Below are 16,748 nucleotides of genomic sequence, written 5' to 3' on the forward strand. Positions count from 1 at the left end.
TTTTTTTAATAATGTGTAATATGATAGATTAGATTAATTAAGTTAATATATTAAATTAATTAGTAACGTGTTTAGTGTAATTTAATGTAATTGTAACATGATTTGTTTAAGTATTTAGTATGTTAATAAGATAGTCTTGGTTCAATTTAGTATTTAGTATGTTAATAAGATAGTCTTGGTTGGTTATATATGTGTTTTTGTTTTAATTGCAGATTTTGGTTAGTCAATATTTTAGGGGAAACTCTGCCGAATTTTCGGTAGAATAAAACGTATATCTCAAGAAAATTAACTCTTTTGATAATATATTTTAACGAATTAACTAATTTGTCGAAATTGGTTAACTCGTTAATGAAATCAGTAGTGAATTTGTATATATTAACGAATTCTAACCACTTTTCAAAATTAATACATGTCAATCACAATTTCTCTTTCATTCTTACAAATTCGCTCTCGAATCTTTCAAATATTAACGATCCACTATCAATTTCCTAACAATTCATCACTCTCAATTTCATAATAATTCACTCTAAATTTCAAATATTAACGATTCACTCTCAATTTTACCTCTCAATTTCCTAATAATTCAATCCTACAAAATGAATTCTAACGATTCAGTTTTATCCCCCAATTTCCTGTCTCATTCAGAAGAATGTCAAATCCAAGTAGGGACTGGATTACCGAGAACAATCGGTTGAGTTTGCAATATAAAACAGGGGTTAACGAGTTTATCCGCGTTGCAAGCAGACTCCCGAACGAAAACGGTCATTATCGTTGTCCTTGTAAGTCTTGCAATAACGTGAGATGTCTGGACATCGGGGTCGTAAAGAATCACCTTTTGAACAAGGGGTTTACTCCGGGATACACCGAATGGTATCATCACGGCGAACGTCGAATGATAGAAGCTGCCAGCGAGACTAACCAAAGAGGAGTCGGTGGATTGCACGATGCTCTCCATGATCTAATGGATCACGAGGACTTCGACGATTTTACGGATCCGACTCCGAGTGAAGTGCGTGCAGATGAGCAGGTGGAAGATTTGTTCGCTGAGTTGGAAGCAGAATTGTACCCTGGGTGCAAAGAGTTTTCGTCTTTGTCGTTCTTGGTTTCGTTGATGCACATCAAAGTCACGAACCATTGGACGAACAAGTCGTTTACAGAATTGTTGCAAAACCGATTAGGAAACCTGATCAAGAGTACCATTCCAGTCGACCTCCCAGACTGGAATCATGTGCCTGCGCAGAGTGTGGCGGCTCTTATGAACTCGATTCATAACGAGTATAACTTCGTTTATGCACATCCCGAGAGTGGCGAGCTTGTGCCTGCAGATCCTATTCGCAACGAGATTGATATGGCTATCATTCGCGATGCGAAGAGGATGCGTCGTGGCCAGAAGTCGAGGTTGTCGCAGCTCTTCTTCAAGACATTTTGCGGGAGTAAGGACCTCGCTAAAAGTGAAACTCCCGATGGCTACAACCAGGAAGCCTGGTTGAAAGCAATAGAGGTGTTCGACTCGCCAGAGCATAAGGTATGAGTTGAACTTCCGATGATTATTCGAATTTCTTAAAATTAAACTTCACGTATTTATGTCTTGCAGGCGAAATCTCTCCGCAACCGGGAAAATTCGAAGATGAAGAAGACGAAGGCGAGGCAAGGCTCGCTTAGTTTTTTTGGTCATCGCTCGAGGAACGTAAGTCTCTTAAAATTAATATGTAATATATATGTGATTCATATTTTAATGTTGAAAAATTACAGCGAAGAGAAGATGGGAGTATAGGCTCGGCTTTAGCGATATGGTTAGAAAAACACCAGGACGCTAAGGGATCGTGGACGACGGACTTCGCGAAGACGCAATACGTAAGTTAATTTTTTTTATTTACTATATTTAATTACTTTATTTCTTCTTATCTTATAAGTTTTTTGTGGTTTTATTTTGAAGGATCAAGTCACCGCCCAGACGATAGATATTTTGCGGCAAGCGGAGGAGCAAAACATCGTGATCTCCCAAGAAGATGCGGAGATGTACGCGATGCGCGATGTTTTGGGAGTGCGCAGAGACTGGGAAGTCGGTTTAGGGCCTTCGATCCCAAGGTCATCGTTGGGTGTTGCCCAAACGCTAGATGGAGGCTCGTCAAGTTCGTCATCTCAGACCGATCCATTGGTTGCCGAGATGCGAGCTCAGATGGATGCCCAACAAGCCGAGCTGCAACTGATGCGGCAACAGATCGCCTTCCTCAGCCAGCAGCACAACCAGCCTCCCACGACTCCTCAACCTCCGCCTGCATCGCAACCAGGTGGGACGGATCAGCAGACGCCAGGTTCCACGCCAGGTTCCACGCCAGGTTCTATGGATTACTTGCGAGATCGTCCTTACGGAAGCGGCGGAACGAGCGGCAGCGCGTCAGGCAGCGGTGGACGAGGACGAGGAAGCGGTTCTCGAAGTTCTGGCAACTTATTCGGCAGAGGAAATTCTACTATCGATAAGTTTTATAAGAAAAAAAAATAGGAATTAATTTTTTTTCGTTTTTTTGTAAAGAATTTGTATTTTTAATTAAGAATTCTATTTTTAGAATATTATTTCTAATTCATTTAGAATTTTGTTTAATTAATATTATTTTGTTAATTTACTTTTTTTAATTTTGTATTTTTTTTTAATTAAACAAACGTATTGGGTGCGACATTGTCGCACCGAATACCATGGCGCGAAAACTTTCAGGTGCGACATGTCGCACCCGATATGCCATTACCCGCCAATTCTACAAAATTTGGCAGGAAAATAACTTGGGCATTAGGTGCGATTAGTCGCACCTGAAAATGTCGCACCTAATGGGGTACCTATTGGGTGCGACATGTCGCACCCAATACCTTCTGCGACGGGTTATCAGGTGCGACAGTGTCGCACCTATTGTCGCACCTAATAAACCATTAGGTGCGACATTTGAGGCATTGGGTGCGACATCCGTCGCACCGGATAACGTCTTTTGTCCTAGTGTGATGTTTGTAATTTTTTTGGATTTAATCCGAATTATTTGATAATTTTGTGATTAGTTAGTGATGATTAAGGTTATGATGAACTTGTTTATTGATTTATGAATAAATTTGTGACTTGTTTTTAATTTTAGAAATTTTGTGTTGATGTTTGTAATTTTTTTGGATTTAATCCGAATTATTTGATAATTTTGTGATTAGTTAGTGATGATTAAGGTTATGATGAACTTGTTTATTGATTTATGAAGAAATTTTGTGACTTGTTTTATCCTACGTACTTTGTATGTTTTTTTTGTATATTTCTTTTCTGAATTCCCCTCGGTAAATACCGGTATTTGACGGTATTCCTCTACGGTAACGGTAAGTTCAACGGTACCGGTTTCCTTTTTTTTTCTCGCTTCCCCCGGTATTCCTTTACGGTACGGGCGGTTACCGGTAAATTCGAAGGCTCGGAACGGTAACGGTAACGGTATTTCGATCCTTGGTTTGAACGATAAACAAGTTTGTTATGGCAACTTCCACTTTTATTTTTCTGCACGTTGACCTAGAATTGCAAATTTGTTTACATTGTAACCTTGGTGGGTTCATCTTTTTCCCTAGTCGAGTATGGTTTATTTTCAAAGTTTTCTAGTTTTCATGAATGATTTTTTTGTTCGTAAACACTATTAACGACTATTTATAATTATTAACATTTGAATGAATTTGAATTGAATGATTGTTTTCTTACAGTCAAGTTATTCGAACGTCAATGATTTTATGTGAGAGTTCATCGCCATCTGTTATAAATTAGGAAATAAATAATTTTGATTTAGAGATTGCTTTCTTTATGTGAGGCCATCGGCTTTTAGGGTAATTCCGGAATCATTTGGGCAGTTACTTATAATCCAACAGTTTAAAAATAGAGATCAAAACACACAACATTACAATAATACACAAATGCCAATGGTTAAAGAAAATAGTGGGCATAAAGTATTGGTGATTGCTGAAAAGTAAAATTAAACCAACTTGACCAAACAGGATGTAGGCTTTCTTGAGAGTTTTGGCCACTAAAAGAGTACTCGGTTTGGCTCGAGGATTGAAATCTCGCATCTCGCGGTCGTACCGCACTTTTAATTTTGGAGGTATCTCGTCTCGTACCATGATATTTCGCGGTATTCGATAAACGTTCGAGATATCTTGTACCATGTGGTAAACCGCATTTCGCGGGGTATATCGCAAAAAAAGGGTATTCCGCGGGATATTTGACCAATAAATAAACTTTAAAATAATACTTTTCAATTTTCATGCATACATAGGAAATTTAAACATAGAATTTTTATGCATAGACATATTTCTTAAATATAAATTTAAATTTTAGAGTTTCGGACACTTAAATACAATTCAGTCACGAAATTTGCAAGTAAAAAAAATGTCTCTATTTACACTATGTACTATCATAATACAAATCCAAAATTAAATTAATTACATAAAATAAAACATACGTTTGCCTTTTTTTCTTAATAATTGAACAAAAATTAAATGACAATTGTAGGAAAATAAATTTGTATATATGACAATATTTTTAAAGTTTAATTGTATAAGGAAAAGCATATATTTTTTTTGTACAAAATGTAATTTTTTTTTACTCATATTAATATATTTAGATAGTAGGTGACTATGTGTTTGACAAGGAAAAAAAAGTAACTTCTATTCTCTTTCAAAAGTTGTTAACCTGTATTATTAAGTATTAAAAACGCGTATTAGAAATAGCATTGCATATGTGAATAAGGAATTGTGTGGTAATCATCATCACAATGCAAAAAAATCCCACATCGGAAGTAAATTGTACTTTTTAATAATGAAATAACTATAAATAGCTTGAGTGTGCGCTACATACTTACTTCAATAACTTGGCTACGTTGTTTAAATCATTTGGGCTTGTTGACGGGCCCAAAAAACCCGAAAAATTGCAAGATTTATACAACTCGCGAGAGATATACATCTCGCTCTCGCACCTCTGCGAGAAACGAGATCTCGCGTGAGATACCCCCATCTCGCGCGAGATTTCAACCCTTGGTTTGGCTATTGATTAATATAAAATATTGGCCACTAAAATAACAAGGAGTTTTATTTTTGTTCTTTTCTAGCTTATCTTGAAGGCAGTCTGCATGGGAAATGGTTTCGCATTGAAGATCATGATTCATTTCAATTATGTACGGAAGCAATTGCTTTCTTCATTAAAGTTCCATCTTTATGTTCAATATCCGCGAATCTTTATGAGCCTAATCAACAATTCCTCGAAATGCTTGAAGAAATCTCAAATGTCACCCCAACATAGCACCATACTTTTCACCGTTCTTGTTATTATTGTTGATGGTGTTTGTGATAAATAAGAAGTTTATAAGCTCTAACCGATTCAAATATCTAACTTGTGATAGAAGAAAAAGAGCAAAGTAGACCATTTAAGCATCAATCAAGATTACCTGCTCGAATGTTTGTTATGTAAGCTTAATGATGCACAAGGATTTAACAACAGTGCTGCATTTTACATACAGTACAGTGGCATATATAAGTACACACTGAATTGGGGTAATTCAATGACAAATATCTCACGATCATATAACTTGGAGACACACTTTACCGTTTCATGACAATTCTCACACATCTCGAGTCTTTTAACAATATGTATACACCGACTTTTCCTTGGGAAAGTGATAAGGGTAAAACAAAGTGCAAGATTTTTGCTGCGTACACCGGAAACTTCTTCTTCATCTTATTCCTCGAAGCAATGCATATCGTGAAAATCAGATTGACTCATCCCTTTTCCCGTTACCTTGTGTATCCAAGGATACAGATAAGGTCGGGATTGATCACCGGCGTGAAATGTGTAGACTTTATTTTCCAATTCAATCCAGCACCGACCCAACTGAGCTCTCTCATTCTTAGATTCACCTTGGGTTTCCCAACCAAATCATTGTCAGTGTTCTCAATCGTTGAACCAACTAATTCTACGTAACCAATGCAATCGACAATGAGATCCACTGCTTCTCCAAGCCTACCGGCGCGGCCAAATAAATAGACCATAGCCGAATAATGTTATGGATCGTGAACAATGTGATAATATTCAAGCATGTTAGAGAAAACTTATTTCCCATCGTCTACTCGTCCAGAGAGACCATATGCATAGATTACAGATAGAAAGGTATGCCCATTTGGCTTCAACGATGATTTCCTAATGCGATTATATATACCGATCGCAAGATCCAAAAATCTATGCAAGACATACCCGGAAATTATCGAGTTCCAAGTGAAAATATCATTTGATTGCATTATGTCAAATAGTATCTTTGAATATCTCATATTTCCAGACTTTGCGTAAGTGCGTACCAAGGAATTCACAACTGGATTCACAAGTGAAAATATCATTTGATTGCATTATGTCGAATAGTATCTTTATATCACATGTATATATTAAAAATTGAAAAATATATGTATGTATTACATGTATATATTTTGCCACATTTTTTCCGTTCGATTTTCCACATTTAAATAGTCTATATCCGTTTTAGAGCTGTACTTTCTTCTCTTACATGGTTCTTTGAAGTCTTCACTTCTTCTATATTTCACGAACCTCTTCCAATTTTCATATGACACAATTGTGTAGTATATTAGAGTAGCCGCCGTTGATCATATCTTTCCGTATATGTCCTGACGAAAACATTTTATCGCTTCCCCAACCCTCATAAGATAATTTACCTTAAATAATTTGAAATCCGTAAATCCTTCTTCCACATCGTTTATAGTTTGTTCTTTAACTTGATTCATGTCTTTAGATATCCGATTCGTTACTTAATTTGAAAGGTGCTATGACCAAGTATAAATACGATACTTTAACAACCAAAAATATATATAACCTTTCCGCAAAACCCTTAAAGCACACGTCATAGTTTCCTTTTTAATATAGAGAACCATAATACAATAACTGGAGTGATTTTTTTTCTTGCTCGAATAACTGGAATAGATTACATGATTGTAAATGTAGCTCACAAGTCTCTACCGATACAGTCTCACACACAAGATTTGCCAACACACTCCTTTTTACGGAATAAAACAGTAACCTACAAGCAATCTTGTTAAAAAAAAAATATATATGCAGCTTGATCATTAATTAAATCACGTGTGCAGTAAATAGTTTGAAACTGACATGTCACGTTACTACCCTCCCCCCAATTTTTTTTTCTTCCCTAAAATTATTTTATATTTGCTCGGACAAATTAAGCACACCGTCACACAAAAAGTTCCAAATTGCTGGCACGAAAAATCAAACACTAATTAAACTATAATATATTTATATGGTAATGCATGGTATACATGCCCACATGTAATTAGATATATAACCGGTTGGTCAGTCAAACTCAAACTAAGATTTCATTGTAATTATTGTACTAGATTTTCGGCACACTAATCGGACCTAATAAAGTTTCTTATTGGTCATAAAATGAAATTAGATACATCTCTCTCTCTCTCATGCATTGCACACTAATCGGACCTAATAAAGTTTCTTATTGGTCATAAAATGAAATTAGATACATCTCTCTCTCTCTCTCATGCATTGCATAACTCTTACACAATAGCCATTATTCATTTACTCTTTACACTTGTCGCCTCAACGTGACTTCCTCAACAGTATTTCTGAACCCATTTTGCAACGTCTGATTGTACCGGTGAATAAACGTGTCGCTACTGACTCTAATAAGAAGAATCTTTCATTTTATTTCACAAAATAAACTCAGCATAATTGAACTTGACAGAAATAAGAAATTATCGGACACATTATTGAAAATAAGAGATTATAAATTATATATATATATATATATATTTTAATTCACTCTCCTAAAATGTGTCCGATATTCATAAATGCTGCATCGAGGAATATAACGTCGGAGTGGTGGAGTCACACAATTACTTTTAGACATCAAAATATGAATAATGATAATTTATAATTCTTTTGTTAAAAAGCTTTAGGCTTTGACTTTGGCATCTCCGCCTCTGTATTTCGTCAGACGCCGTAATTTTGATAAATTATTACCAGTAACTAATAATCATAATTTTTCCATGAAAACTGAAGTTATTTGTGATTCAAAAGTATTCATAATAGCCCCATGGCCATGGCCATGACCATGACGCTGGGAAATGTAATAAAATTTAAAAATAAAAATTAAAAACCTTGATTGTCATTGTGTATGTGACCCCATTTACTACAACTGTACTGTACTTGGCTTTGGTTTCAAAATTATGTTATATTTGGTCACCCATTTCCCGAACAAATATTTACTTTTAATCTCTCTCTCTCTCTCTCTCTCTCTCTCACACTTGCATTTTTTTTATATAATTTCTTTTGTCACTGCTGGGATTTCCAAATTGTTCAAAATGCGTAGCTGGATCTGGTACGTCAATCTTTCTCTCTCTTTTTCGCTCCTTTTTTTTTTTTTTTTTTTTTTTTTTGTATTTACATTTACACATAACACATCCATACACATTAGTTAATGGATGAATGATTGATAATTGATATAGGTTTATATTTTTCTTGTTATTTTACCTCTTTTTTCCGTGCCCCGTTTGTGATTTCGAAGCTCTTAACTTTTTTCAATTTTTATTTATTTATTACTTATTGTTGTTGTTTTGTTGCATCTTTTCGAGTGTGTAGCTATTAAATGAATATAATGGTATTGGGCAATGTTGGTGCAGATTAAAAGGATTAGTATTTATTTATACAAAAGAGACCTCTTCTGAGACGAATAATTCACGAGAAAGCTATAACTCAGTGATGTCCGTGAGTCTTAGTCTACCTCCAAGAAACGAGTCCGAGACTCGATATTGATGTCGTATTCGTAGAAGTGAGTGTAATGAAGAGACGAAAAACAGGCATGGGTTTAAAACATTCGAGTTCTCGCGGCGAGGCCTCTTAATTACCATTGATGGCGTTGATCGTCGCCGTCGTTTTGCTGTTATCGGCGGTGAGTGGAGTTATCTCCGGCGACGCTGAGACTCTCTTGAGGCTGAAATCTGTTCTCGATCCCGGCGATTCCCTGCGGTGGCGCGTTGAGGAGAGTGGGCGACTCTGCGAGTGGGAGGGAGTTAGGGCTTGCAAGGGCGGTAGGGTTACGAAGCTGGTTCTGGAACATTTGAATCTCACCGGAGCTCTCGACGGCGAAGCATTGACTGACCTTGACCAGCTCCGAGTTTTGAGCCTCAAGGGAAACTCGATTTCCGGCCGAATCCCCGACCTCTCCGGCCTCGTCAACCTAAAGTCTCTCTTCCTCAACGAGAATGATTTCTCCGGCGAGTTTCCTGGCTCGATCTCCGAGCTTCACCGCCTAAAGGTCGTCGTCCTGGCGGAGAACGAGATCTCCGGCGAGATTCCGCCTTCGCTGCTCAAGCTCCGCCGACTATACGTCCTGGATCTCCACGGAAACAGGCTCTCCGGCGAGATTCCTCCGCTCAACCAGACGAGTCTCAGGTCTCTGAACCTCTCTGGAAACCTACTCTCCGGTGAGATCCCTGCCAGCGCCGCCGTGGTTCGGTTCAACGCGTCCTCCTTCGCCGGGAATCCGGATCTCTGCGGCGAGCTCATCGGAGTCCCTTGCCGGAGCCTCACGCCATCTGAGAGCCCCGGCGGCGAGCCGACTCCGGCGAGGAAGCCGCGAAACCGTGAGAAGCTGGCTTGGATCCTCGCCGGAACCCTGGGAGGCGCAGCAATCCTCGTCGCATTGCTAGTCCTGATGTTTTTCCTCCGGCGCCGAGGTTCTCGCCGGAAAGCAACAGCCTCGGTTGAGAGGAAGGGCAAGGAAAGAGCCGAAGTGGTAGACGACAACAGTGGTGAGCGAAACGACAATGGCAGGGGCGGTAATAACGGAGGAAGGGCAGGGGGTTTTTCGTGGGAGGGCGAGGGTCTAGGGAGCCTGGTGTTCTGCGGAGCAGGGGATCAGCAGATGAACTACAGCCTAGAGGACCTGTTGAAGGCGTCGGCGGAGACGCTGGGGAGGGGCATTATGGGAAGTACGTACAAGGCGGTGATGGAGAGTGGGTTTATTGTTACGGTGAAACGCCTGAAAGACTCCAAGTTCCCGCGGATCGACGAGTTTCGGAGACAGATGGACGCTATTGGTAGGCTCAGCCACCCCAACCTGGTCCCACTCAGGGCCTATTTCCAGGCCAAAGAGGAACGCTTGCTCGTATACGATTATTTCCCCAACGGAAGCCTCTTCTCGCTTATCCACGGTAAACCTAACCTTTTCTTTTTTTTACTTTTACCTTTACCTTTCATTTGAATCATTCCCGACACTTCAAAAATCAAAATACAACGTCTGACAGGAATTCATACACCAATATCAAAATACTTTAATATGTTTGTTAATCACCAAAATTACTCAACTATCCTTAATCAGAGAGAGAGTAGAAAGGAAAACAAAAAAACAAAAAAACTTAATCCTTGTGGTCCATAATACCGAACAAAAAAGTTGGTATCAAAGTTTTGTTATGAAGATATTAATAGGAGATGTGATTCGAGACCTTGATCTACATTTATGGTTGAGATTCTGGTGGGATGAAGTAATGTGTAGATAGATGGATAGAGTCACATAGGAAATTTTATTGTCTCAATCACATTTCATTCCCGCTAGCTCTATAAGGTTAGTTTAGAGAAAAAGAAATATTTGTTTTATACTCTAGGGGTGTTTGGCAAAGTGTTTTTGGACCATTTAAATTTATTATAATGCCTTGAACATATTAATGTCAGAACTTTAGAGGAGATCAGAAGCAATAAATCACCCACCCACATAAAGAAAGAAATTAGAAGCTAAGTATAACTATATAGTATATACCCACATACATGTATTATGATTTTATACTCGATAGCTGGCTTCGATTTCTTTAATATAGTTTGGTTATTCCAAAATTAAGTCCGTGTCGTTGATGGGTGCTTTTATTTGACCATTTATTTTGGGTTCAATCTAGAATCTCCCTTTCCAGGTCATAATGTCCTTTTAAATTGAATACAAAATATATCATCTAAATAATTCGACTCAAAACACTATATAGTGTCAAAATTATATATTTTTTTTATGTATATATATATATATTTAATTAAGTAAATATAACTACTTGTATTTGATTAGTTTCGTAGGAATTATAAGAAGCATGTAGATTTCTATAAATATGTATTTAATATAGTTTATAGATTTGGAAAGATTTAAAAGGCAGTGGGTGTGCATAGTAATGTCCCCGAACAGTGCAGCGTTATATCAGTGGAACCCACTTCTTAAAATCTCGTAATAATTATTTTTACATAAACCCTAGTGCTCGTGCACTATCTGCCACGTGTATCTCTAGCCACTCGTTTAAAACCCATGTGTTGTGTTCAGAGCTCAAAACAAACACTTGTAAAACTGTCTAAGTGGACAATTTTGGAGTGAGCTTAAAGCTATAATCTTTCTGAAAAGTTAATTGTCTTTTTACGATAATATTCCATGCTTTGCGGGTTTCATTATCTTTCCGAAAAGTCCACTAATTTGACATGGATGAGAGCAAAAAAAGCATGCTATTGTGAGGCACGTGACAGTGTTCCTCTCTCAAGATCGTCAAAATGAGAGCCTTATAATATACAAGTCTCACACTTTCTGAGTTTTGAGTTTTGACTGCTTTGTTTGGGTTGGGTTTCACATGGCGATTCATAGGTCGTCCATATATGGTCGTTTTGTAGGATAGAATTATGGATTTTATATAAAACCTAATATACACACATATTGGGGTCACATAAATCACTAGTTAAGATATAATGGTTTTGGAAATTATCCTTTGTTTAGTTGTCATGAACAAGAAGAGCATTTTATTGCCTGGCATTGATGCTACATCAATTACATTATTCGTTTGGTGTGACACCCAGTTTACAACCGTTCAATAATTGGATTTTTTTTAGGGAAAAAAATTTGCATGGTATATAGGTATTACTCATCATCATAAAAATGAAGACATTTTACTATACGCTATTATTACACCTCACGGGCTCGCTGTGTCGCGAGTGAGAAAAACAATATATTGCTAAATAATTGAACTGAAAGTTCGTACAACTCATCTTCATGAGTCATGACCCAATATGGTCACCCACGCCACACCTATTATTGAAATTCTGTTTAGACAATTTCAAGTTCTCACACACAATATAGAGTCAATATATGCGACAATTTGTACTGATATAATAAATGGATAAATAAATAGACAGTACGTAAACACAATGATACAAGATGTAATAATCCAATTCGGTGGAATGTCATTTACTCTTGGGGCAATGTGCCCAAGTGAAATGGAAATTCACTATATGAAAAGTAGTACAAGTACAACGACGAGCTTATATGAACAATCCCTGCTTCAATACTCTTTACCTAATACTACCCGTGAATTTCAACTCAGGCCCCCCTGAATCTGAGTCCCCTCATTTCCACTCTCAAACACTCTACTGTGTGTTTGGTAGATCTCAATATCAACGCATGTGAACAAACAATCACGCAATTACAACCTACAACAATTCTCCAACACTCAATAAATCAGAAGATGTGTTTAGAGAATTACACAACATTCATCAAACAATTAGTTTTCCAGTCCGCTGATCGTGTACGCGTAGAAACCCTAAAAATGTTGAATACCTTAAACTTACTAAGGGGGGAGAAGCGCACGGCTTTTATAGTAGCAAACATCTCTGGAAGTCAATCTAGAGTTTCCTTACCCATACAAGCGCATAAAACCAATGTAAAGATTCGCGAAATATTCTGGCAAAACGGGAAACTTATCAGAAATACATATTAGCGAACATGGACAAAATATCTCAACATAAAATGCAACATGATGCAAGACATCTTTCCAAATAAACTTACATATAAAAATAAGCCAACAATAGACGTAACAACACACATATATATATATATATATATATATATATATATATATATATATATATATATATATATGAACTTCTATAATTAAACGTTCATATGGTTTTGTTGTGTGTATAGAGTTGTAATTTGTTAAAAAGCTTACTTATTCAACTAATTATTTTGCAATTAAGCTAATCAGTATTTAGCTGACAATGAGCCAAATAGGCTGGGAAATTATTGGTCCCACGACTGGGATATGCCATACGCATTGTCTCATTTAATTTGGACATATTTCAGTACGTTATAAGGTTCCATGATTAAATTGGTACAAACACTAGTGTGGTCGCTGTTAAATTCATTGGTTTTCAAATAATACGGCCAGTCTAAAGTCACTTTTTTAATCCCTCCAGTTTTCAGTCAGTAAAATTTGTTGGCGTATATCAAAATCGATAAAAATCCCTATTCCACAACCAAACTTGTTTCTTTCGTTTCGCCAAAAAACGTGACATCCCAGGAGTGAAGTCCATTAAATTTGCACTGCACTTTATTTCTTATGCTCGGAACAATAATGAACGACTTGTCATTATCTGCGTATAAATAGGCTGTGTTTGTTTGACCGAAAGCTGTTGAATTTTGCATCTGTCGGTGCTTTTTTGCTTGCCTTTGCCTTTGGACTTTTCCTCTTTGTTTTCCCTCCCCACAAGTAATTGTTTTGCCACAATAAATATGAACTGTTCACTTTAGAGCGATTCAAATTTAAACGGGAGATGTTCAACAGTTTTTCACTGTTGCATAAATCTACATATATCATGAATGTTAATCACGAAATTATTTGACATCGACGGCTTTTGGTTTCGTATGAAAGAAAACGTATCCCAATCTTGGCTATATGTGTTTGTATTTTGGTTGGCTTGATCATTTGCGTATACCACTTACTAGTTCCCAATAAATAATTAATATGATAAAGATATGTTGTTCCTTTTTCCTTCTCTCTCTAAATCTGGCATATCAAATAATTTTGCATACACAGAAAAAATATGTGATAATAGTTAAAGGTGAAGGTATGTAATCTACAGATGCAAAATGTTGAACAAGCATTACTAGATTACAAATACAGTATAAATATAACAAAATTAGATAATTAAGCAGTAATACTTGAGCAATGAACTTGTAAATATAACTGCACTGGCAAAAAAAAAAATGTAACTTACCACAAGATCAAGAGGAAGTTTGAATTGGAGATCTTTAATTTGCTCTTAGTTGATCCTGTGGTAAAAAGATCTTTAACATGTTCTCTGAGCACAGTGTCTATGCACTCGCTCGTGTTGAGTTAGGTCTCATTATTTTAGGACCGTTACTCGCTTGAGCTTTGCGGATTCTGACACAGAGATGGAGCCATAAATGTAAATTAGGGGCGCTATTATGCAAGAAAATTTTCAGGGAGTGGCTAATTTGTAAAATTTTAAAGTAAAAACCTGTTTCTATCACGAGGTTCCGTCTCGAAACCAAACGAACCATTTAATAAAAAAAACAAATGCCTTTTTGCAGGATCAAGAACCTCAGGCGGCGGCGGAAAACCTCTTCATTGGACGTCATGTCTCAAAATAGCGGAAGACCTGGCGAGCGGCCTCCTCTACATCCACCAGACGGGGTCGACCCACGGGAACCTGAAATCGTCGAACGTCCTGTTGGGGTCGGACTTCGAGTCGTGCCTGACGGACTACGGGCTGATGTCGCTGCGGGACCCGGACTCGGGGGACGAGGGGAGCGCGGCGTCGCTGTTCTACCGGGCCCCGGAGTGCCGAGACGTGAGGAGGTCGACAACGACTCAGGCGGGGGACGTGTACAGCCTGGGGGTGCTGGTCCTTGAGCTGCTGACGGGGAAGACCCCGTTCCAGGACCTGGTCCAGGAGCACGGGGCCGACATCCCCCAGTGGGTGCGGTCGGTGCGCGAGGAAGAGACCGAGTCCGGGGACGAGGCCTCCGAGGAGAAGCTGCAGGCCCTGCTCGGCATCGCCATGGCCTGCGTCTCCCTCGCCCCCGACGCCCGCCCCACCATGCGGGACGTCCTCAAGATGATAAGGGACGCCAGGGCCGAGGCAAACCTCGTGTCCCCCAACAGCAGCGATCACTCTCCCGGGAGATGGTCCGATACTGTCCAAAGCCTGCCCAGGGAAGACCACTTGAGCATATAATCACACTCTGCTCGGTTTTTTTTTTTTTTGTCATTTTTATTAGCCATTTGTAGAGCTGCAGTTTGTTGTAAAGGTTTTTTTTAATCTTGGATTTGTTTGGTTCTTCTGTTTTTTTGAGGTTAATTAGATTCTAGTCTTTTGGATTTCGTTGTAAGTCATCGTCGATTGGATTGGAGTATCTTGGTTTGGTGGTGGACGAAGGGAACAGGTTTCAGATTGGAAGGTAGACACTAAATGAGAGTAGATGATGGTCATTATTTTTTTTATGGTTCTTGTTTAGCATATTGTATTGAGTTGTTTCCCACCATAAAAATAAAGATTGCATTTATTTTTATTCTCTCCGAAATAACGGCCGTGGTTCTGCTACATTTTATATAAATAGTACCTTTGTAATGCATTGTGTCGACGAAATATTTTAGAACAGAGTTACAGGCGGTGCTACTCTTTTCTTGAATGCAGTTTACTTCTTCAATTGGCAGCCCGCGTTTCTTTCCATTTATTACAAACTAATAGGGTAATATGGAAGGATATTTTCCAAAAAAAAAACCAGGGACATTCATTCAACTTCATCATCTAATGAAAACATCACCATAGTTGATGGAAATAATTTTTGGTAATATTATATAAGTGGTCTAAAACGTGCATCATTTTTCATATCTCACTCATGTTTTTAAAACATTTCGGTGGTAATCGTTTCCCTTTTCTCCAGACAAAAATACCCTTGTGTTCCGAATATGGTCAACAATTATTAAAACTTAGTTAATAGTTATTCAAATTTGGTCTACAATTTTTGAAGGTTAACAATTATTGAAACTTGGTTAACAGTTATTTAAATTTGGTCAACAGTTTTTGAAGGTTAACAGTTATTGAAATATGGTTAACAGTTTTTGAAATCAGGTTCAAAATATTGGTATATTGTAAGTAATTAGGCCACTTTAAACATGTGATTTTGGATCTAGCCTATGTTTGACAATTTTTAGGGATATAGCCAAATGACTTACGTGGCAATAATTAAGGTCTGATTTGTCCTTATTTATTAACAAATTCGTCACTTTCTCTCTCATATTTTTTTTCAAATAATTATTTTTTACATCAAAACTTCAAAAATTCATATCTTTCTCATACGAACTCGAAATTGAGTGATTTCAAATCCTACAAATTCGTGGCGTCGAGATCTTCAAAAATAGACCCATTGTGTTCGATGAAAAATTATGTTTAATGCATTATATTTACATTTCCATTTATTTTTTTGATAAATTTCAGTTATTTCCATATTTAAGGTAGTAACGTGATTTTTCTACATATATGGTATTAAACATGATTTTTTATCAAACACAATGGATCTATTTTTGAAGATCTCGGCCTCACGAATCCGTAGGATTTGGAATCACTCAATTTCGAGTTCGTATGAGAAATATACGAATTTTTGAAGTTTTGATGTAAAAAAAAAATATTTGAAAAAAATAGGAGAGAGAAAGTGACCAATTTATTAATAAATAAGGGTAAATCAGACATTAATTATTGCCACATAAGCCATTTGGCTATATCCCTAAAAATTGTCCAACATAGGCTAAAAACAAATTTCATAGTTTCATTTTGGCTATTTTGCTACATTGCCCTTAAAATTTAGTTAGCAGTTATTGAAATCTGATTAACAATT

At 37.4% G+C, this 16,748-nt stretch overlaps 2 protein-coding genes across 2 annotated transcripts; both read left to right on the top strand.

Annotated features, from left to right (window-relative positions):
• Positions 1 to 1,458: 1,458 nt before the first annotated feature.
• Positions 1,459 to 3,737, top strand: LOC149401997 (uncharacterized). Its single transcript, XM_089609404.1, has 5 exons — positions 1,459 to 1,525; positions 1,595 to 1,687; positions 1,753 to 1,854; positions 1,937 to 2,444; positions 3,715 to 3,737. Exons 2-5 carry the CDS (start codon positions 1,628 to 1,630, stop codon positions 3,735 to 3,737), a joined length of 693 nt encoding a protein of 230 aa, XP_089465530.1. The 5' UTR covers positions 1,459 to 1,525; positions 1,595 to 1,627.
• Positions 3,738 to 8,354: 4,617 nt separating this feature from the next.
• LOC149401998 (inactive leucine-rich repeat receptor-like serine/threonine-protein kinase At1g60630) lies at positions 8,355 to 15,560 on the top strand. The gene is made up of 3 exons (XM_089609167.1): positions 8,355 to 8,411; positions 8,713 to 10,245; positions 14,442 to 15,560. The coding sequence occupies exons 2-3, from the start codon at positions 8,943 to 8,945 to the stop codon at positions 15,086 to 15,088; spliced, it is 1,950 nt and encodes a 649-aa protein (XP_089465293.1). The 5' UTR covers positions 8,355 to 8,411; positions 8,713 to 8,942; the 3' UTR covers positions 15,089 to 15,560.
• The last annotated feature ends 1,188 nt before the right edge of the window (positions 15,561 to 16,748 follow it).

The sequence above is a fragment of the Urtica dioica genome, chromosome 3 (assembly GCF_054948205.1).
Source record: "Urtica dioica subsp. dioica isolate 48M chromosome 3, U.dioica_male_clone48M_v1_H2, whole genome shotgun sequence".
In the NCBI taxonomy this organism is placed as follows: Eukaryota; Viridiplantae; Streptophyta; class Magnoliopsida; order Rosales; family Urticaceae; genus Urtica; species Urtica dioica.

What these genes read in the sequence shown, in the direction of transcription:
- LOC149401997 (XM_089609404.1), top strand. Translation starts at nt 1,628, where the DNA reads ATGAAGAAGACGAAGGCGAGGCAAGGCTCGCTTAGTTTTTTTGGTCAT. An exon ending in ACTTCGCGAAGACGCAATAC is followed by an intron (nt 1,855 to 1,936) that starts GTAAGTTAATTT and finishes TTTATTTTGAAG; the next exon opens with GATCAAGTCACCGCCCAGAC. An exon ending in AAGCGGTTCTCGAAGTTCTG is followed by an intron (nt 2,445 to 3,714) that starts GCAACTTATTCG and finishes GTTTTCTTACAG; the next exon opens with TCAAGTTATTCGAACGTCAA.
- LOC149401998 (XM_089609167.1), top strand. Translation starts at nt 8,943, where the DNA reads ATGGCGTTGATCGTCGCCGTCGTTTTGCTGTTATCGGCGGTGAGTGGA. An exon ending in CCTCTTCTCGCTTATCCACG is followed by an intron (nt 10,246 to 14,441) that starts GTAAACCTAACC and finishes GCCTTTTTGCAG; the next exon opens with GATCAAGAACCTCAGGCGGC.